Source organism: Lissotriton helveticus, chromosome 10 (assembly GCF_964261635.1).
Source record: "Lissotriton helveticus chromosome 10, aLisHel1.1, whole genome shotgun sequence".
NCBI lineage: Eukaryota > Metazoa > Chordata > Amphibia > Caudata > Salamandridae > Lissotriton > Lissotriton helveticus.
This window is the reverse complement of record NC_136071.1, coordinates 972,478,853-972,501,653: the sequence shown is the minus strand read 5'-3', so window position 1 is coordinate 972,501,653 and position 22,801 is coordinate 972,478,853. Positions and strand designations below refer to the sequence as shown.

The 22,801-nt window shown below is 49.1% G+C and overlaps 1 protein-coding gene across 1 annotated transcript in view; it reads left to right on the top strand.

The window, feature by feature from the left end:
- Positions 1-22,801, top strand: part of CYP51A1 (cytochrome P450 family 51 subfamily A member 1) — a 136,933-nt gene that overhangs the window by 30,459 nt on the left and 83,673 nt on the right. Inside the window, exons 2-3 of the mRNA XM_078663640.1 lie at positions 12,982-13,080; positions 15,668-15,844. Of these exons, the coding sequence (XP_078519766.1) occupies positions 12,982-13,080; positions 15,668-15,844 (276 nt within the window). The remainder of the gene's footprint in view (positions 1-12,981; positions 13,081-15,667; positions 15,845-22,801) is intronic.

The window sequence follows — 22,801 nt, the reverse complement described above, 5'->3', positions numbered from 1 at the left end:
GTAATGCTAGCCGTGGCCTCCAATGCACTCTGTCTATCGGCCAGCATTTGTGCCTCCCGTTCGGCTCTCTGGCGCCTATTCCTGGAGCAGATGCGTTGGGACTTCCTGACCCTGACCGGCTGCTGGCGATCCCTGGCAGGTCTGTGTGTACGATCCGTCCCTGCACGATACAGTTCCAGCCAGGACCACGCTTCATCGGGCGTATGGAAAAAATGAGTAATGTCATCAACTATGACCCGCAGCTTGGCCGGAAAAAGCAAGGAGTAGCTCCTTCTTCACCGACAGGAAGGAAGCCCTGCCCCTCTGAACTTCCTGCGTGTAATCCGGAAAAATCGTCACCTTATTATTATCCACCTGGAAGGGCCCCAGGGATCTCGCCCGCTGGATCAGCAGATCCCGATCCTTGTAGTGCAGCAGTTTGACCACCATCGGTCGGGGCGGCCTGCCCTCCAGGGGTGGTTTGGCGGGCACCCGGTGAGCCCTTTCCAGCGAGAAGAAGGGGGACAGGCCTTCCGGCGCCACCACTGTTCGAAACCAATCCTCCATGTAGGACACCGCATCACTTTTCTCAATCTTCCCCGGAAGCCCCACCACCCGCACGTTGTTCCGTCGATTGCGTCCTTCCGCGTCCTCAGCTCGCCGCTCCAGGATCGCCAATCGATGTAGAACGTCCTCAATTTTATGTTCCGCGGTGACCACTGCCGGTTTCAGCTCCTGGAGCAGTTGTTCGTTGATTTTCACTCTGTCCGAGAGCTTGGCGTGGTCCGCTCTCAGTAGGCCAAGCCCCGTCGCCACCTGTGCTATGTCCTGGTGTAGTTCATCTTTTGTAGCAGTTATCGCGGCCAAGATAGCATCAAGGCGGAGACCCAGGCGTTGTTCCTGCGGCGACGGCCCCTCTGCGATAGCGCCCTCCATGTCTCCAGATCCCCTGCTGCCATGCTCAGGCGGCGCCACAACGCCACTCCCCTGCTCGGCCATCTTGGAAGCGGGAAACAAGCAAGCAACTCCCACCAAAGCCAGCCAATAGTGGCGGTCCCTCCGGGCGGTTCCGTCCTAGGCTCGCCCCGCGATGTCCAATAGTATATCCAAAGGAGCGTTACTCTCCAATGTCCAGGCTAAACACTACCACGCCGGGCCAGCTAGTCCTCCTCCACACTCAGCCGGTAGCCTGCAGCCCAGAGGTGCACGCCGTGCAGGCCCCACCACAATCACCGTGCGCCTCCACTGCCCCTCAAGTCCAGGGAGCACTGCCCTCTCGCGACAGCGGGCAGCCGGAAGCTCGCGTCCTCGGGCAGGTCCAGCCAGCCGCACCAGAATGGGTTCCGTCCTAAACCCGATGTCCCTGCAGAGCCCGCGACCGCTGGCCCACTTCCCGCACCAGGAGAGGGTGTCACCCAGGGTCCTCAAGCAGGGCCCGGCAGCCGCTGGCGCAGAAGGGCAATAAGATCCTCACGTAAACACTGGGCAGTTAGAGGAAGCTCGCCCCAGACCCCTCCACAGGTCCAGCTATTCCCTGCCAGGAAGCAGTCCAACCCCAGGCGCTATTTATATGCACAACCGGGGCAGTCCACAATGTCCCGAACTGGGCTGTAGAACGCAGGCCACCGCGGCGCCAGTGCTCGTTGGGGCCGAAAGGTAGTGCTCAGGCCCTGCACACCCCTGCCGGCCACCGGGCGAGCAGCCCGCCAGCCGCCGCTCAGCCAATCCGCCCCTCGGGACGCCCCTGGTGCTGCGGGCGGCTCCCGCTTCCAGCGCTCCGGTAGCTCTCTGTGTGTGCCACTGCGCCACTGCGGTTACTGCTGGGGCGGTCGTATCGGCTCGGCGGCCCCTCGCTCCAGCCGCGCCCCCGCCCGCCCAGCGCAAGCCGGGGCCCAGCTCTCCAGCCGGCCGGGAAATCAAGCGGGGGGAGGGGCGCCTCTCACCTCCGTTCGCCGCATCGGTCTCCGCTGCCGCTTTGGCCCGTACCAGCAGTCCGCCTCCCGGCTCACCGCCTCGGCGCCGTCCTCCAGGCGTCTTCCCCCGGTCTCTCGCCTCCACACAGCGCAGCCCTCGGCGCTTTCAGTTACGAGGCGCCGCCATCTTGCCTCCCTGAGCCGGCCAGACCGGGCCAGTCGCCAGGTCAGCCCACACTCGGCGATCGGGGGCCAGCCGGGGTCCGGGCGCAGCCTACTAGGTCAGTGACCTTCCAGGACCTCAGTGTCCGCTGCCAGGCGACCTGGGGCTCGGGTCGCAGGAGAAAGTACGGGACTCGGCGCGGAGCAACTCGCTCACGCAGCCATCCCGGTCGGCGCTAAGCCACGCCCCCCCCTCACTCGTTCATTAATTAGATGTGGTTAGTCACACTTATAATAAAAGCCTACCAGTCTCTCATGCTTCATAAAAGTATGTCACATGCCTGGTGTTTGCCAAGTTTGAACTTTCAGTCATTATAGTTTGAATACGGTGACAGAATTTACATGGGAAAAAATAAAATCTCTTCGTGATTTTATATTCTGGGCGATTTAAGACCCAATGAAAGAGTTTGGTTGAACTTCTCCTTTACCCATTGAAGAGCATCAACAAACAAAACAGAGAAGTCACACTCCCGCTTGGCATTTGCGAACTCCTATATTAAAGTCTAAGGAGATATGTGTGCAGGGTCACTAGAAAAGCATAATTATTAATTTTCAACATAACAAGTTTTGAACCAGTGTGGCAGAAACAAGTGGATGATCACCTGAGGTAATGAGTAGGAACCTGCATGTAGGGGAGTTGTTGTTTGAGCAGTGGTTTGCATTACTGAGCCCCGAGACTTCAGAAAACGTTTGTTTTAAGTTGTTTATCTGCAAGGCACCAAGCAGAGAAATGTGAGCAGATGTGAGGGTTGTTGCACCTGTCATCTCTTACTATAACTGGTGTGTTCTGTGGTTGCATGGTGTTTGACAGGAGCGAGCCCCACACTCCAATTGGAATATGTCGGGTTCGCTCTGTACATACAAATTCCCTCTTTGAGGTGATCTGGTAGGGGTAGAGGGGGAGGAATGGTGAACATGTTTTTTTTGTAATCTCAGACTGTCATGTTACATACTACTGTTCTCGGTAATAGCTCCTACCGATCCACAGGTGAGATTATACCAATGCCTTTGGGTGTTGGTGTTTTCGGCACGTTTTTTTTACTTCAGGTGTGCCTTGATTGCACAGTTGTCTGCTGACACACAGTTATCAGTTGTTTAATATTTACATAGAATGTCTTTTTGGCTCCACCGCAGAGGAGTATTGCTTTCTCACCTCATGCTTTTCGCTGTTTGATGTATCATTCCAGTTCCTATAGAGTGCTTGGATTGCAATGCACGATCAACTATTTTGCGTGGAAAAGTACACACATTTGCCCCACATTTATTTATTTTTGTCGTACATACGCTATGTTCTTTTTATTATTTGTTTCTCTGCATGAGCGTATTTAATTCCGTGTTAAAACGTTAGAGCCTCTCTGTGTTTGCAACGAGAGAGTATGATAAACGGTGGGTAGATTTTTTTTGGTTTGTCCTTCAAGAATTACAATATCAGTAGAAGATCAATGTCATCAAAATCGCCACAAGTCACTTATCTGCAAATCGTAGTAAAAGGGAATATCTTTGCATCAATTCTACACGAGACAGAAACCGTGCATACCCTAGGTCTGTGACACAAGTGTGTGACCTTGATAGATCAGGATGGGAGGTAAGGAAGGGGTGCAAGAAAAACAAGGGACGTTATATAGAGAGTAAGAGAGAGAGGACGAGGTTAGATTTTTGTAGAATGAACTCCGTGCACTCATGTTTTCGCCTAATTGTTTGAGTAAAATGTTCAAGAGTTCCAGCCCCTGCGCAAGTAGTATCTTCCAATACCCCTCATTTAGAACTTGATGTTTTCAATATGTATATGGTTGAGGCGTTAGTGGAATAAACCAGTACGTTTTCTACATATGCAAATTGGATTATTCTTAGATGCCAGCTATATTGTTTTTTTTTTTTTTTTTTAGCTCTCCAATTTTCGAATGAAAAATTAAGTTTCTTGTCTCAGACGGATGCCCTATATTTCCGATAACTTTCAAATGCAGAGGCAACAAGCACTGGCAAATTCAAATGTTATGGCTTTTAATGAATTAGAACATGCATACAGCTTTTGTTTAAGCTAGTATTGGAATGAAAGAGCGCATTGAAATGAGATAATTTCGCTTTGCCATTTTTGACAGTGCCATTTTGTAAACGTGAGTAATTTTCCTGGGGAGAGGTTGCCCGCCTCAATCTGCAGCCATGACTTTAGCACATCATGTAGAAGGGGACGTATCACTACAAATGGCACCTGCAGGGCATAACCAGTAACCTAAAATGCGTGCATGGAGTTGTTTTTCTCTAACCCCACTTTCTCTGTTGTGAAATTCAAGAATGCCTTGATTTTTCTTTTTTAATAGGATGATTGAAAGCATTCGCATTCAGTCGGACCCACAATTCATGTATGGTAAATGGCTGTTCATGGATTTAATCCTTGCACCTTTTGAAATTGCCTTGCTCTCATTGTTTTTTTTTTTAAAACAGATTTTATTTGTCTGTAAGTGCATATTATGCAGAGCTCCGAGACCCGGAGTCATCAGCAACAATGGGAAACAATAATAATTGCAGCAGACTTATACTAAAACACTAACACCCCTCCCCCCTCACCCCCCCTAAGTGCGCCGCTGCCAATGCACCTATACAGGAAAGAATCTATGCAAAGCATGCCAAGTTCGGTAGGACACTTCTCAAGTTGACCATTGTTCCAGTTTCAAAGCGTCAGGAGGGCATCCCTCTCGGGCTTAGGATCCAAGTCGAGCACTCGGTAATCTGCCCACCTCTTCCAAATTTTAAAGTGTTTGCGAAGCCACCCTCTGGCCAAAATCACAGGCTGCTCCAAACCCATGCAGAAGTCCATGCCGTTCCTCCAGGCAGCCAGCGGCGGGGCACTGGGCGCCTTCCAAGCCCTGGCGATGTCTCGCTTGGCAAGGGTAAGTCCCAAGAGTTAAAGGTGACGTTTGTACAGGTTGCCCCCAATCCCCGCCAAAGCCAATTTGGGGTCCCGGGGAGGCTCCCAGGCCAGCACCTCAGATAAGCAGCTAAATACTCCGGCCCAGAATCTGGATAGCGCAGTGCACCCCCATACAGTGTGTAACAACGTACCCACCTCCGACAGTCAGGGGAACCAATCATTCCCGCCCTCCACAAACGCTGCCGGGTGAAGTAAGTGCGATGTAGGTACTTAAACTGAATAAGTCGCAGGTGCGTAGAAATTGCAGCCCCCCTCGGGCTTGCCAGGGCCTCTGCCCAATCTTCTCCCTCCAAGTCCCCTACGTCCCCCTACCACGTGGCCTTAAGTCTGTGTAAGTCAGAAGAGCAGTGATGTACTAACGTCTGGTAAATACGGGAGAGCTTCTTATCTGGCAGTTTCCCATAAACAGCTTGGCCTCTAGGGGACTGAACTCAGGAAGGCTCCCCAGGTCAGCCAAGTGAGGTGTCAAAGCATGCCGGAACTGAAGGTATTTAAAGAACTGTGAGCGGGGCATCCCAAATTCATCCTGGAAATTCTGGAATGACTTCAGGGAAAGGCCTGACATCACGTCCCCTAACATAGAGATACCTATTGCATCCCACCCTCCGAAGCCCAACAGAGCGTCCAGGTGGGGCAGGCGACCATTGCGCCAGAGGGGGGGGTCTCCTGAGTAAGCACATTCCACCATCCTATTCTGCGTAGTGCAGCTCTCCAAACATGAAACACTACCTGAGTGGCCGCTGGGAGGCACCCTCTCAGCGGTGCCGAATACAGCAGAGCATGCACGGACGCAGAGCCCATGAGAAACCGCTCAACCGCATAGGCCGGGTCATTCCTATCGCCATACCACCAATAATTGAGGACCATCAGGTGTGCCGCTTGGTAGTAAGAGAGCATGTCGGATGTAGCCAGCCCCCCAGTAAAGGAGGACAGAAAGCACGTTCGCAGCGCCACGCGCACTGGTCCCCCGGCCCACAGAAACCCCCCCCAGCGCCGAATTAACCTGCTGAAACCAGCAGGGCGGAATCCGATACGGATGATTTTGGAGTTGATAGATCAGACGAGGGAAATTGCGGACCTGCTATAGATGGACAATGGCATACGGGTGCACACCTTCAGATCTTCACGCGTGCGATCCCATACCGGGGCAAGATTGCGTTCCCGGGAAGCAGTCGCATCTTCCGACAGGTAGACCCCCAGATATTTCACTCCATCCGGCACGAGTCTCAGACCCGTCGCCCACCCTCCCACTTGCCGCTGGCCCCCAAATATCCAAAGCATGGACTTACCCGGATTCATATAGAGGCCAGACTTTTCACCGAATATCTGCAGTATGCGCAGCAGCCTCGGCCCGAGCACTCCAGGTCCGTTAGAAAGAAAAGGACATCGTCCGCGTACAACGCAATTTTGTCAGTCAAGTCCGTCGACCATCAAAAGCCTTTAAGTTGAGCATCAATGCACACCCACGCCGCCAAGGGCTCCCTAGCGAGTGCGAACAAGTAGGGGGAGAGGGGACAGCCCTGACGCATCCCCCGCCGCACCGAGAAGGATCGGGACGCTGCAACCCCACCCGCACCGAAGCCGTGAGCTCAGTGTACAGCAGCTGTATATACGCCAAGAATCGTGGGCCCAGGTTAAGCCGTCGTAGAAGGGCGAACAAGTAGGTCCAGCTCAGGGAGTCGAACGCGCGGTCCATGTCTGCCAAAAATAAGGCGGCCTGCTCCCCCAGCCTCCTCCAGGCCGATACTGCCACATGGGCGCGCCGAATATTATGGTGAGTGGCTCGTCGAGGCATAAAGCCCGCCTGATCCAGGTGGACTAGATCTGTGATATGGGGTTTGAGTCGATTGGCCAAAGCCTTAGCCAAGACCTTGGCCGCCCTATTAAGCAGCGAGATCGGGCGGTATGACGCGTGGGCCTCAGGAGGTCTACCCGGCTTCAAGAAAACCACCACCTCCGCGTGTCGCCAATCCGGAGGGTGAACTCCGCTCTCACACGCCTCCTCAATGACCGGACGAAGGCGAGGACCCAGCTGCACGTGAAATCTCCGGAAGAATTCACACGGTAACCCATTTGGGCCCGGCGCCTTTCAGGGTTAAACTCACCCAGAGCTGCACCCAATTCATCGTCGGTTAGAGGGACATCCAAACTATTGCGCACCTCGTCCGAGACCTTCTGCGGGGGAGATCATCGATAAAGCGCTGGACTACGTCCGCCGCCAGGCATTCCTGGGAGGCATAGAGCCCCTCATAATATACAGCAAAGCTCTCCGCAATCGCCAGGGGTTAAAGTATGGGTGCTCCCCCAGGATCCAAAATCCGAGGCAGCGGCTGAGCATGGAGAGCACCCTGACACAGGCGGTGTAGCATCTTACATTATTTGTCCCCCCACTGATACACTCGGCTGCGCGTGGCCAGCCAAGCCTGCCTAGCCTCCTCCATCAACACTGCCGTGTATTGCTGTTGGGCCAATACCAACTGTCTTCTAGCGGGACCCACACCCTCCTCGCGGCTCCTACGTTCTAGCTCCTCTAGGACCGCCTCGCGCTGCACTAATGCCCGACGCCGCTCTCTGCGGGCTGCCGCAAACCGGGGGATGTCCACCCCCCGCAGGGTGGGCTTCGTAGCCTCCCAAAGGGTAGTCGGGGAAGCCACCGAGCCTGCATTGAGGGACAAGTAGTTATATATTTCTTTGGCCATATTATCCCGTAGCCCTCCTGCAGTAGGTGCTGCCTGGTCGGGCCGACGCTAAAGGTAAGAGCAACCGGGGAGTGGTCGGACAGGGCTCGCGGCAGGATATCAGCAGACATCACTCTATAGGCCAACCCCCGCGGAACAAAGATGTAGTCCAGTCTAGAAAAGGAGTCATGGACAGAGGAGAGATACGTGTGATCCCTACGTGACCCATGTTTATAGCGCCATGCGTCCGTCCAGTCAAGGCCCGTCACCAGGGCATGCAGTTTGGTGGAGGGACCTCCCCCTCCCCCCTTTCCTCCCGCTGCCCCACTCCGCCACCTGTTGCTATCCAGATCCATGACATCATTCCAGTCCCCTCCTACTATCGAAAGGGCATCAGGTATGGCACACCAGAGGGACAGGAGTTTCTCCAATTACGGCCACTGTAGTGGCGGCGGGGCATACACACATCCCAGGGTAATTCTGTCCTCCCCCACCGTACCCTGCACAAAGACATACCTGCCCTGCGGGTCCGCCCAAACCCTGTCATGAATATAGGACACCCTCCGTTGGATAAGGATAGCAACCCCCCTAGATCCCCTCGTGAATCCAGAGTGGTACACTTGAGCAAACCCATACCGTTGGAGACATAAGGCCTTGGTACCTAACAAATGAGTCCCTTGAAGCAGTAAGACATCAGCCCCCGCCCTCTTGGCATATTGGAGAACCGCCCCCCCTTCACCTTGTCCAATACCCCCCGCACATTCCAACTCAAGATACGTAGGGTACCCAGGCCTACCCGCCCTCCCGTCGCAGCAGCAGACATATCACAACATTACAATGCAGACCACAAATGTCCCCCACAACGTGGCATGTGGAAACAGTAGTAGATACACAGCAGCATACATAACGCAAACAAACCCCCCCCAGCCCCAACCCCAACCACAACCATCCCCCCTCACCCCCCACCCCGTACCTCCCAAACATGGAAGCACCTGTCGCGGTCGGATTGCGGCCCCGCCCCCAACAGAGGAGCAAGCACCACACCCTCCAATGGATCACCCAGCGATTGCCCATGGAACAGGGCTCTCACTCCCTCCCACCCACTCCTGTGGGGACAGGTTCCCAGCCCATAGAACTGAGCACCTGAGCATCGATCAACATCATACATGCAGTTTTGCGGGACAGTCCCAAACTTTATGATTCGACCAATTGCTGTGTAGACGCTGGGTCTTCCCGGCGAGGCACCGAGCCAGGACGCGAACTGCGCCCGGACCTCGACCACCTTCGATGACTCTGCTGACTCCTGAGCCCTTCACAGGCCTTCCCACTCGAAGAGGATTCCGATTCTCCACCCCCCCCCTCCGAGCCTCGTTGACTCAGATTTTCACTGTTTTGTCCGTCCAGTGAAACACCTCCTCCGGTGGATCGAAGAACTGGGTACGGGATTTGTAGATGACACGGAGCCGCGCCGGATAAAGCATGGCATATTGTAATTTGAGGCCACGAAGGCGACGCTGCTGCTGCACCATCCGCGTGTAGTCTGGGGAAAATGAGGATAGTGGCATTGTTGCACGTGAGAGAGGCCTTCACACGCGCCTGCCGCAGGATGACATCCCGATCAGAGTAATTCAGAAATTTGGCAATTATCGGATGCGGGCGAGCACCAACTGGGGGTTTCTGCATGAGCGCCCGATGGGCCTTTTCCACAACAAAGCAGCGTGACATCGAGTCCGGGGGCAGCCAGCCCTCCAACCATTGGGCCAGGAAGCGCTCCACATTGTCCCCCTCACAGCCTTCCGGAAATCCCACAAAGCGGAGGTTATTCCATCGGGCACGCCCTTCTGCGTCCTCTACCCTCATTGCCAGGCCCTTTTGTACCTTCTCCATGGCCACCACTTTCTTCTTCAAGGCGGAAATGTCATCCTCCACCTCGGATATTTGGGTCTCCGCGCCAGCGATCCGCTCCACCGCGTTCCGCAGATCCTGACGGAGCAGGGTGACATCCGCCCCAACAGCCCCGATCTTGGCATCTAACATGTCCCGGAACTGCGTTATAGCTGCCAGCAAGGCCACGTTGTCCGGGGCGGCCGCCTGCGAACTCCCTCCGCCGCCACAAGCCCCCTGGCCCGCCTCTGTAAGCTTGTCCTGGGTCCCCTGTTTAGTGTGGCCACCTCCAGCATGGCCCCGCGTCATCGTACCAATATGGGTCGCTCCGGGCTGTGTGTACCCCTCTCGGACACCCGCCGTCGCAAGTGTAAGCAAGAATGGCACCCCCAGCAGGGAAGTCAAGCCACAGAGGGCAGCAGGTGACTCAGGACCAACGTACGCAGACAGCAGACTGTGTACCCCTCTCGGACACCCGCCGTCGCAAGTGTAAGCAAGAATGGCACCCCCAGCAGGGAAGTCAAGCCACAGAGGGCAGCAGGTGACTCAGGACCAACGTACGCAGACAGCAGACTGTCCACAGGGTTCAGTGCGCCAGGGGCCGCGTATCAGGGTACCTGGTCCCCCCTCCGATGGGCCCGCACGACCAGCCCAGGCAACAGCTCAGACGAGCCACCGGCACACACCCACTGCACGGGCGCCAGAGGTCAGCCAATTTCCCACCAGGGCCCGATCTAGCCCCCAAACGCAGCAATCACGGGGAAGGGCCACTGACCAGGAGACCCAATGCAGGAGGGAAGGGGAGGATGAGGGGGGCCTTTTCCCTGCGCCCCGCTGCTCCCTGTCACCTCCTCCACTCACCGCAGCACCGGGAACCCCTCAGGCCTCACCAGACCACCACCGCCGTCCCCCGTCAAGGATCACCAAGCTGCAATGTCCAGGCCTCCTCCTCCACGCCAGGACCACTGAGGGATGTGCCAGCGGTGCGAAATGGTGGCCGCTCCCGCGACTTTCTTTGTAGAAAGGCTGCCCCCGCTGTCTATGGGCGCCTTCCCGCCCGCGCCAGCTCTCCGGCTGCCAGGATATCCTGACCGCTACTCGGGCTACATGCGCGCCCGGCCCCGGGCAGCTGGAAAGTTCACACCCGGTCCGGGTCCGTCGCGCTCCCTCGAGAGGTCCGCCAATATCGCGCCCAAGGCCGGCGTCACGAAAATTGAGGTCCCGGCTTCAGGCCCCACCGGGTGACACAGGCCGACACCACGCGCCGGGGCTTCCCTGCTGCCCCCAGCCCAGCCACGCACCGCTGCCACCACCGGACTATACCCCCAGGTCTGGGACACCACAGGAGTCATTTACGGCCACGGCCACTGCCGATGCTCAGGGCCAGGATAGTGAAGCAGGATCAAAGACGGCTGGTTGGAGCTCACGCTTTACACGACCGCCATCGCCACCAGTCAAGCCACTCCCCCCTTACTCTCATTGTTAGCTGTTGTGGGTGTAGGATAGATGATGCCTATTTTTGAGCTGTGCCTCTAGTGATGCAATCATCGCTTCTACTCCCTCCTTTGAGAAAGGATGTCATGGGGTGGCTATTGAATGGAGGCAACCTTTCCATTATACGTCTTTTCTTTGGTTCCTCTTTACCTTGTTCACTGAGGTATCATGCAAGTCACCTCCACAGCAGTCTTCTGCCTCTCCCTCTTGGACACTGCCCTGCAGAGATGTCCTGTCATGGAGTGCAGTTCTACATCTATGGCAAGATGTAATCTATCTGAGCAAAGAGACTTGCCACCCAGTCATCTGTCATGCATGCATCTCCTTTCTGTTGTGCCAGCTGGGCCCGTAAGCTCATCAGTCCACTGGTATATCAAAAGAAGAATGAAGCCTGTGCAAAGTTCTTCAGGAGGTGATGGGTGAAGTGTTTTGTTCCTAGCCATAGGAGAAAATGTTCCTTTAGTGGTAATACTCAGTGGTTCACACGCTTGTGGCCACTTATTAGCTGTTTCTTTGCATTAAAAACAAGCATTTGCAATGCAATAGGTCTCCCATTCACGCGAGTTTGAGCTATTGGCATTGTAAATGACAGTGCCTTTTATTTATGTTTTGGGTTTTAAAACATAAATAAAAGGCATTGACCTATTGCATTGCAATAAAGGGCCTTCTCGACTGCTTGTTAGATTGTAAATATCAGAGGAAGAGACCAGATTGCGACATCTTCAAAATAGTGATAAATAGTGCAGTTAAGAAGATATGCAAGTGTTGTAAATTACACAGACACAAAGTGTGAAGTGAGAGTTACATATGATTCGAGCTATAAACACTAACAAAGCACTCCAACACCTTTCGCTCTGTGATGACATTGTTGCGGCTCAGGGGGAAGAGCAGAGGGGTGGGTCTAATGTCATTGCTATCTTTGGGCTAATAAAAAACGATCCAGCTGTAGTAGGGCCCTGGCTTCATCTCCTGGTGCAGTGCGGGCTATGCTTTATGGCAGGCATGGAAGGAGGGAGGGATGGTCTCGGCTGCAGCTCCGGCCTCGTACAGTGCTCCTGCTATTACTATTGAGCGAGAGTCTTTGAGGTATTGGTATTGGAGCTGGTGGTATTGGTGTTGGTGATGGTATTGGTGTTGGTGGTGGTATTGGCGGTGGTATTGGTGGTGGTGGTATTGGTGGTGGTGTTGGTGGTAGTGGTGTTGGTGGTGGTATTGGTGATGTTGGTGTTAATAAAACAGGCTTTTTAAAAAAAACATCGGGTTGCTTTCGTGCAGATGACATGTAACACAGATGTGCTGTTGTCACCTTCAGCCCATTAGTCCACGATTATGTGCTACCTGGAATTCACATGACTTAATTTGCTAATCATTTCCAAATCCATTTTACTTGGGGGAGGGTGGGGGTGGAGGGTGGAGGGGTTTTTTAAACAGACACGAGATAATGCCGGGTTAAAGTGATTGAAAGCAGGCACCCGTGTTATGGGGCGGATGTGCTGCTTAAAAAAACACAAGCGGTTTCAGCTGAAGCAACTCATGTCAGGCCTGCAGTAAGAGAAACTCAATAAAGTAAATAGTGCTTACAGACTAAATAACAGGTCCCGTGTAACAACAGAGTAAAGGGGCCAGTAGCCATGGGAGGTTACAAATGAAGACCAGGCCGTACTAAGGGGGGACTAACAAGTAGATTTTCGCTTTTAGCGCGATAGCATTTTAGTCATTGTTCTTATAGTATACACTCAAAGAAGGTGTTTTATAAAACGAAAAGGGAGATGAAAAGGCACAAATGTAATGGTAATGGAGCCAGCCTTGGCTATTGGTTTTAAAAGGAACCCTGCTGCTATTTTCCCGCACATTCTGACCCTTTCATCTTGTTTCTTTACAGAATTACCCGCCTTTCATTTCCTCTCCGGTTCCTTTTCTGGGGCATGCAGTTGCTTTTGGAAAGAGCCCTATCGAATTTCTTGAAAATGCTTATGAAAAGGTGAGATGAGTTATTTACCCATTCGAATTACTAATTTGCTGTCCTTATGTAGATATGGTTGCTCCGAAATAGATGCCAAACAGTAAGGAATGTCAAACGATACACTGTTTACGAACAAACGTGTGGAAAAAGTAACTACATGACACCATCTCCACTACGTAGCCAGATGGGACTTTGGCTCTTTACAGTGGGGGTACAGGGACCAGGGGCATAGCAAGCTGCTGAGTGCCATTGATGATAACCTCACTTTAATTGTATTTGATCTCTTCCCATCATTGTATATTACTCAATATCTTGGCTGTTTTCTATAGTGAAGAGGGGAATAGGAGAAGAAGTTATACAATGGCTTTAAAGGGGTTCATCCCGTGAATGATGTTAAAATATATCTCAAAACCCCAGCAGTCGTCATCAAACAAAGCAACTTTCTAGAACGCCTGTTGTTGGTGATTCTTGGTAGCGAAGAACTGGGTATAGATTTTTCGGTTCTTTTAAACCCCAGGCATCAATATTTTACAAAAGAGAGCAGCTGCTCTTCTTTGGCAATGCCTCCTTGTGAATGTGTGAGTAGGTAGACATCCTCAAACTTAGTTATTTTTGTCTTGAGGCAATATCATTTAACAGCTTTGATCTATTCAAATTATGGTTGTCCTGAAAAAAGGAAAAAAGCACTCTTTTACATATGATTATAGTGTTGGTGCATATCAATTTATAATTGGATAAATAGTGTAACTAACGAACTTCGTGAATGAAGGATTGATTTGAAAATGACATCCAAAAGCATTGGCATTATCAACCTACCTGAGGTAAGGGGATGGAGAGGGACCCAGTCACAGATCAAATATAACCGAATGTTAAAGATAAGGGCCCACGCAAAATATATTTTGCACTTAGGGGTGACAGGTGTGAAAAACTGGACATTCCACATCCTGATTGGGAGAATCAGGAGTAGAGTACACTTAAGGCAGTGGAAAGGTCACCATTATGAGCAAATTATTCACTAATGCTAATTTTAGGTTATGGACGACCAAGGGGGTCTTTCAAGTTGAAAGGTGGGCCTATGAAATGCATTGCAGTCACTCAAAATTGTCCGTTTATGGATACTTACAAACATTTTTCATATTGCCATTGACATGCGTATATCACCAAACATTTCATTGGTTAGAAATGTTGGAAATGTAAATACCCACAAAAGCGTAATTTGGTTCATGTTGACAAATTGTCAGGACATGCCCATTTTGGAAAACCCACACCGCACTTTCTGGAGGAAATTTACTCACTTAGAAACACCTATGTGAGTAAATGCTTTTGAGTTTAAAACAAAGTTCTGTCAAATACAAAAGTGTTTTTCACACCTAAAAAAGGCTATTTGCGCTTGTGAATTAGGACTAAGCATGGAATTAGCTTTGTGAATCCTGCCTGTGTGCCACACCATAACAAACATGCTGTAAGACTCGAGGGCAGTAATGAGCAGGAATAAAAAAATAAACATAAAAAAAGAGGCATCAGGGGTAAGGGAACGCAGCCGTTGAGCTGAGAACTCGGACGCCAAAACCATGATTAGGGTGAGGAAGTAACTAATGCGGGCCAGAAGATATGTAGTTGCAAGCAAGACCCACACAAGACAAGCTATACTTATTGGTGCGGATCACTAATTATTCTATATTCTTGAGTGGCGTTAAAACTTCTACATGAGCTTTCAAATGCCATTTTGAATCTTCATCCATGCAACTTGATCGATTTACAATTTCAAGAATATTGTAAAATTGGCACAGTTTATGGGATTCAAATAGTGTCTGGAGCAGCTCTTGCTATCTGTCATTTTAACAATCAATTTCCTCGCACATTCTTAGCTATAAATTAAATTCAACAAATCATTTTTAATTTTGTTTATTTTTAATTGCTTTTAAATCCAGTTTTTGTTACTATACAAATTTAGCATTTCTTGGGTCACACCCTCCACCATGCTTGGAATCCTTCCACGGGATGGCCCTCTTTGTTCTGTAACATTGTTCTAATCATATTACTTAAACCAGGGCCATTCTTTTCAAAACGACTACAAAGCAGCTTTGCACCCAAATCAAAACTACTTTAAGTGTCAAAAATGTCCAGCTACAGTTTTTTTTGGTCAAAAATGTTTTTGAAATGCTTGCTTTAAGCCCTTTCTTAAAAAGGACTTTTATTTTAAATGTCATGGTATTTGCATGTGCATCCTGTGTTTCCATCTGATTAATGCAAGTAAAAAGTAACATACCCATAACCATAACAAATGATCTGCCTGTGACATTAGTTGTGCAATTTAGGTGTTCTCATAGTCAAACATTTAGAAAGAACAGTTATCTAACTGATACTAGTTATTCAGTATGGGTATCTTGTCATACTCTACAGAAATCTCTCACCATCTCCTTCCCCGTTGTGATCTGGGGTCTACTTCTAAAGATTATAGATATAAGGAAGAGTATCTGCTGGCCAATAAGTGTATTGTGCACATACACACATTTCTGATGTAAAGCAACACCTTTGCCCATGCTCTGTAAAGAAGATAGCATTTTGACATTGCTGAGCTTTTCTGTTTTTGTGTGTTTTTCAGTACGGACCTGTTTTTAGTTTCACCATGGTGGGAAAGACCTTTACCTATCTTCTAGGCAGCGATGCAGCCACTCTGCTCTTTAACAGTAAGAATGAAGATCTGAATGCAGAGGATGTTTACTCCAAGTTGACAACACCGGTTTTTGGCAAGGGTGTGGCATATGATGTCCCCAATCCAGTAAGTTTCAACAGAGTGCACTATTAATAACACCTTTAATCTACATGCCTGCAAGTATCTGGGACAGTCACCATGCAGAACGGGGATCGTTAACAAACAGCAATTTGTAGTTCCGCAAAATGCTATTCTCAGACCTGCATGCAGAGGTCTGCGCATCAGTCTCTCCTATCTTGTATGTGCAGAACTCTCCACACATGTATGACTACTTTTTATTAGTAAATGTGGAAGGGGCAGGGGAGTAGCTGGAATAAGAAGAATACGTTCTACTAAATGTGAGGAGTTTATGGAGAAATAAAGAGGGGTTAAGGTGTTACGAGACGGTTAGGGATGCGTTTAAGGAGGGTTATGCACCCACAAAAGAGTAAACCCATTCCTACACAAAAAGCGCACTCTTAAAGTAATTAGAGCTACGAAAGGCCCAAAACATTAGCTTCAGGCCTATGTATATCCAGCACCACACAAGACAAGCCACTGGTTCTGCAACACCGTCCCATAGAAAATAATAGAGATGGGACTTAAAATAACACCACATAGGAAATAATGTTAAAATAAAAACTTATTTTGAGTTCTTAAAGATTATATTAAAGTATCTAAAATTTAAAATAATATATAAAAAGAAAATTATCATTATTTTATTATAAAATATTTTATTCGTTTTTAATTTAAAATTAAATTTAGTTGAAAAAATAACAAAATTAAATTCTGTACATAACTTTATATATTTTGTACTAGCTAATAAATATGAATATTTTACTTTAGGTGTTTATTTAAAAAAAGAAATCCATAAAAATAATTTTCTTTCATCCTAAGTCCCATATACTGTTGCTCTTTTTCTTTTTAACTGAGGAGGCATACTGCTGCTCTTCTAAAACTTCTTCCAGACATCTTCCACTTTCTCCTGCATGATAAATATGCATGTACTCCTGCTCTGAGTTCCCCAACATGTAAACTGGTATGCTGACTTGTATTTTCCCCTGGTTTCATGCTGGCCTAACATGGACGCAGACCTGGCACCTTAGAAAACCCTGCAAACTTATCTGCAGAGGGCTTTGAGCATGTATGATTCCTTTGGCCAACATCATTTGCAAACACACCAGCTGTATGACATTACCATACCTTCGTTCACCACGCACGGTTTAACATCGCAGATTTTATTCACATCACTATCGCGCCTTTACATTCACTCACAGTTGAAACACCTTCACCACCCATACTTTTACCATTCTTACTGTTACTGAAAAATCATCTCACAGTCTTGCACTGCCACCTACTGTTAATAAATTACACATTAATTCTTAATACGTTTTAAACAATATGTGTGTGTGTATATATATATATATATATATATATATATATATAATATATATATTTGGGAATAAATTACATTTGTTGTTTACAGGTTTGGTACTATTTTTCTTTTTCTTTATTTTTGTGGGGAGACCCTCTAATCCCCCTTTTTAGGTATCGCCTAGCGGTGCAGCACATGCACTGCTCGCTTCTCGAAGCATGCAGTATACACTATAGGTGAGGGAAGCCCCGCCCACTCCCCTGCCCACTTTTCATTGGCTTGTGGCTTTGTCCTTTCTAAATGTTGCCTAAATGCTGCCTTCTGGTTGGTTTAAGCGCTGCTAGTTCCGCCTTATGAAGGCCATGTCTCCTTCCACGGCTATTGGCCCCTTTACTGCATGTTTTCTGAGCACTACTTTGTCCCCATGCCAACCCTCTCGCTATCCGAACCTTCTGTCCCGCCCCCTCCCCCACATCTCTGCTTGTGACTGTGTTATCAGCTTGGGCACGCCATTTAAACTTTCTCCGAGAACAGCGCCGCGGTCCCAAGCTAAATCGATACTCCAATCGCCCTTGGGGTCACTGTCGCCAGCTCAGGAGCCTCGGGAACCCTGTGTGCTGCACCGCTGACATCAGGGAATTTGCCGCGCTGGGATTGGTGCCCGTATGCAGGTTGCTCGGCAACAAGGGGCTCGTCCCGGAGAGGAGCTGCGGTGAGTTCCAGGAAGAGCAAGGCGTCACCAAGCAACCTGAGTCACCTGACCTCCTCCCCCTTTCAACTGCTGCCTGCCAGAAGGAATGGAGGAGAGCACAATGCCCGGACCAAAGTCCAGGGAGCGGCAGTGTGTGATCGCCTGGGGTGGGGGCAAGAGTGTGAGTGAGTCAGCTCTCGGACATTGGCAGTGAGAGCCGGCTCGTAGAAGCTTGCTTTGCTTTGGGGCATTATCTTAGATCGGGCTGCGGCAGTGATCTCGGGGCATTGCCAATACTTATTTTTATGTTGTTCGCACTTCTTTTTCTCCCATGTCCCTCCAGTTCCCCATTTGCCCTTTGCGATCTCTCTCTGCACCGTTAACTTGCCTGTCACTCTTATTTGATATAATCTACCTTCCCCTTTGCGGCTTCTTGACTCGTACGTTCCCTCCCCGCCTCCCGAGCTTGCCTGCAGCCCTCGCTTTCACCTCCCTCCATTCCGGACTCCCCCGCAGCCCCCCGCCTGCGCACAGCTGCACACAGCTGGCCCCTCTCAGCCTGGGAACGGCTGCATATATCACTTTTTAAGTTAACAATATAACCCGGTGGCCCTCACAGTGGGTTTAACACCTTGGCTGCTTGAGTTGATCTTCTGCTGTGCTGGGCCATAATGGAAATGGGTGTGGTCATGACGAGCTCAGCTCGTCATGAGCACACGAGAGGTATACCTCATGACGAGCTGAGCTCGTCATGAGCATCGAAGGGGTTAAGTTTCAAGTGCGCTGTTCGTTTCCTCCAGGTGACATGAAGCAGGCTGTTCCCCTCGATTGGATGAGGCAGCTAAACGTGGGCGTTAAACGGCACTAGTTCACTGCACCACCAGGTCAGACTGCAGCTTAATCTTTCTGTGACTGGAAGGATTCAGAATCGCAGTTCAGGGTACAAATAGTCAATTGAATGTCGAAGAGCTCCTATCTTTGAGAGCTCAGTAATAAAAAGTAATACTTTGAATATATAGGTGTCTGAACGTCATTTGCCGCTTCCACTCCCACAGTGTACAGATGTCCCTTTACATAGGGTTTGTAAACCCCTTCTTTTCAAATTTATATCGCGTCAGTAGAACATCTAAATATAGAGGTCTGTCTTGGTCTGGCCATTCGCACAATATTGTATTTGTTCTGTCCATCAAACCTTGATTCCAAACAGCCTGCCAACTCTGTGCATACAGCGTTGTCTACGTTTCTCTCCAATTCTCACTTAAACGTCCAGATGTAAAATCGGTCAGCTTAATCTAAACCTCCATCTCTTTTGATTCCCACCTTTTTAACGTATGGAGTTATCCCCTCCCCCCTCAAAACTGCCACCCCACTATTAGATCTCAAATGCCACCAAGTAGGTTTCAGAGCACGTGAAGGAAAGATGTACCCTGCATTGCCTGAACAGTTCTGTTCTGGAGTAAACAGTATCAGAATAGATTCTGTCCCATTACCCTTTACTCAGCAAAAGCTCGTCCTCTTCTCCTTAAACTCCAGGCTGGCTCTGTCCCCCGACCCGGTCTTCCTCTTGACCCTTCAAATCCTGCTTGACAGGCACTTTGTCCAACTAGTCAATATTAGGCCTCTGAGAACAACCTATCTATCTCGAACAGGTCCTTCTTTAGCAGCTTTATCTGGACCGGCCCGTCACATGCAGCAAGGCATGCTATTCCAGGTGTATTGTCAATAGGTTGACGCCTCCTCCTCCTATTCCCTAGCTTGTAAATCATGGGCAGCAGCTGGGACCTCAGCATTTCCTGACCAAGCCGGCACCACCTCTCTTAAGAACAGGCTCAACTGCCTCCCATTACGCCACACGTTGTCCTGGCCATTTAAGGATCGAAAACCGCAAATTCGAGAACTGTTGGCTTCGCTAATGCTTGTTGGTTGTGGGCTTTCCTTTCATATCCAACTTTTAGTCTCACGTCTGACACTTTAGTGGAACTAGTACGTCGGACAGAGAAGACTGCAAGTCCCAGAATGCAGCAGGTTTACTAGTGAAAGTCCCAGGCGGGGAGCATGGAGCCCCTGGAAACTAAGACTTGCGTGTAATCCTTTATTTCTGTGAGTTTTTGCAGCGAGCAGTGTGCTCTTGGTGCAGGGCGGCGCTGCTCCTTACACCATTCACTATTAAACACAGTGCTCACTATTTCCACATGCAGCGCTCAGCCCAAGGTCACTGAACTCGAAAGCACTGGCTCTGATCCCAGCAAGCAGGGCTGACCTCCAGGGTCTGCAGATCTTACGGACAGCAGCATTATCACACAGCTTGCACAGACCTTACACAGCTGAGCTATCCCTCAGGTTACACAGATCTTACAGACCTCAAACAGCTGAGCTATTCCTCAGGTTACACAGAGCTTACAGACCCCAGACAGCAGAGCTATCGCACAGCTTTCACATAACGTACACAGCAGAGCTATTCCTCAGGTTACACAGATTTTACAGACCTCACAGCTGAGCTATTCCTCAGGTTACACCGATCTTACAGACCTCAGACAGCTGAGCTATCCCTCAGGTTACACAGATCTTACAGACCTCAGACAGCTGAGCTAACCCTCAGGTTACACAGATCTTACAGACCTCAGACAGCTGAGCTATCCCTCAGGTTACACAGATCTTACAAACCTCAGACCGCTGCGCTATCCCTCGTGTTACACAGATCTTGCATACCTCAGACAGCTGCGCTATCCCTCAGGTTACACAGATCTTGCATACCTCAGACAGCTGCGCTATCCCTTGTGTTACGCAGATCTTACAGGCCCCAGACAGCAGAACTATCTCACAGCATTCACCTAACTTACACAGGAGAGCAATTCCTCAGGTTACACAGATTTTACGGACCTCACAGCTGAGCTATTCCTCAGGTTACACCGATCTTACAGACCTCAGACAGCTGAGCTATCCCTCAGGTTACACAGATCTTACAGACCTCCGACAGCTGCGCTATCCCTCGTATTACACAGATCTTACAGACCTCAGACAGCTGAGCTATCCCTCAGGTTACGCAGATCTTGCATATCTCAGACAGCTGTGTATGGATTGCCGAGTCAAACACGCGAGGCTACATTGTTGCATATGCTTAACGATTGTCTTAACCTGACTGTCCTAAGCAAAGTTACAAAGTTCCGCGCACGTTGCTTGGGGGATTCTTAAAGAAATAGCAAAATATGCTCAAACGATTAAACCAAAAGTCACTTACATGAAAGGTAAACCAACGCGCTTGGCAGCACGCCTGTTAGCTGACCCTTGCTCGAGTGTCTTCTCCCGATGACGAAGTCAATGCCTTTACCCAAGTGCCCTGTTCTTAAAGGTATCACGGTCTTGTTACCACGTGTGCATTATGAAAAAAACGACATGGCCCATAATACTCTCTAATATGCTAAGAAAAGATGACGCGCGCATCTAGATAATTAGGAAATAATAAAAAAAATGAACTATGTTAGCAAGAGTGCAATGATTAAAAAAAAAAGCAACTGTTTTGTATAAAGCAAACATTGCAGGTGTGCTTATGCGTTGCCACACTATTACTACGGAATAATGCGCCACTCTGTATTCATGTTGTGAATTCTTTTTTTTAAATTTATTTATTTTTTATTTATTTAGACAACTCCTTTACAAATAGATATTTATCTTTCACAAAATAAATGGTATAAGAGGTGAAAATTATATACAGACACTATTAAAACATTCATAATTCATTATACTTGCAGTATATCTTCACAATACTAAGGTATTCAATTTGATATAGCTGAAAAACACCAAGCTATGATAGCGGGTCATAATTCATTATATTTGCAGTATAAAATCACAATACTAAGATATTCAATTTGATGTAGCTGAAACACTCCAAGCTATGATAGGGGACCAAATCCTTTCCCTCTTAATTTTGCCTTCACCCCCCTGGTGGCATAGATTGCTGTCTCGTGATTAAATACGCCCAGGAATCGGGCTAGCCACATTTGGAAGTTCGGAGGATCGTTCTCCTTCCATCGTGCGGCAAGTATAATACGATATACTGCAGCTCCGATGAAAAGAATAGCTTCCTCGTTGTGGTTCAAATTTAGCATGCTATCATATCCGAGCATACACATAGTAGGTGACTCGGGCAGTTTGCGCCCGAAGACCTCCTCCCAAAATTCCCATATCATTTTCTTCAGTAGTGTCAGCTTATCGCAATCATAAAACATATGCAAGAGTGTTGCGGGGCCTTGATTACACCTAGGGCAGTGATCGTTGTTTCTTTTCCCCCATGTAAACATTTTTTCCGGTGTATAGTAAAGATTGTATATTGTTTTATATAGTTGTGCCTTCAAGCTGCAAGAGAGTAGTATTTGAGAAGCTAGTGCCAAAATCTTGTCAATGTCTATTTCTGGGTTATCGAGTCTGTGTGCCCATGCCAATTCGGTGTGTTCAATGTCATCTGGTGATTTTTCAAGAAGAGTGATATACAGTGTTCCAATTCTGGTTGAGGGCCTTAGGATATTTTCTATTAAAGGTATTCTGTTCCAGCTTAAGGTGGGTAGCATAGGTTTGATACTTGATGTTATTTGATAATATTTAAAATAGTCCCTCCCGGGTATATTAAACTGATTTTGAAGAGTAGTAAAGCAAATCTTTTTCTCATTACCTAGGAGGTCATAAAGAGAGGTGATTCCCTGTCTCTCCCAGTAAGCAGAGGTCCTGTCGTTTATGTGCTGTGGAAGAATAGACGAATGCCAGAGTGGAGTGTATCGGCTAACTTTCGGGATTTGCATATGTTTTGTGATTCTTGACCACACTTTCCAAGCCCCAGTGATAATTTTAAACGTAACTTTTTTATAGTAGCTCGGCTCGAGTTGGCTTAAAAGTAATCCTCTAGCTTTGGGACCCAGGGCTAATTCATATACTGATGGAACGCCCCCCTCTTCATCGTTACGGATTGGGTTTACCATTGGAGCGA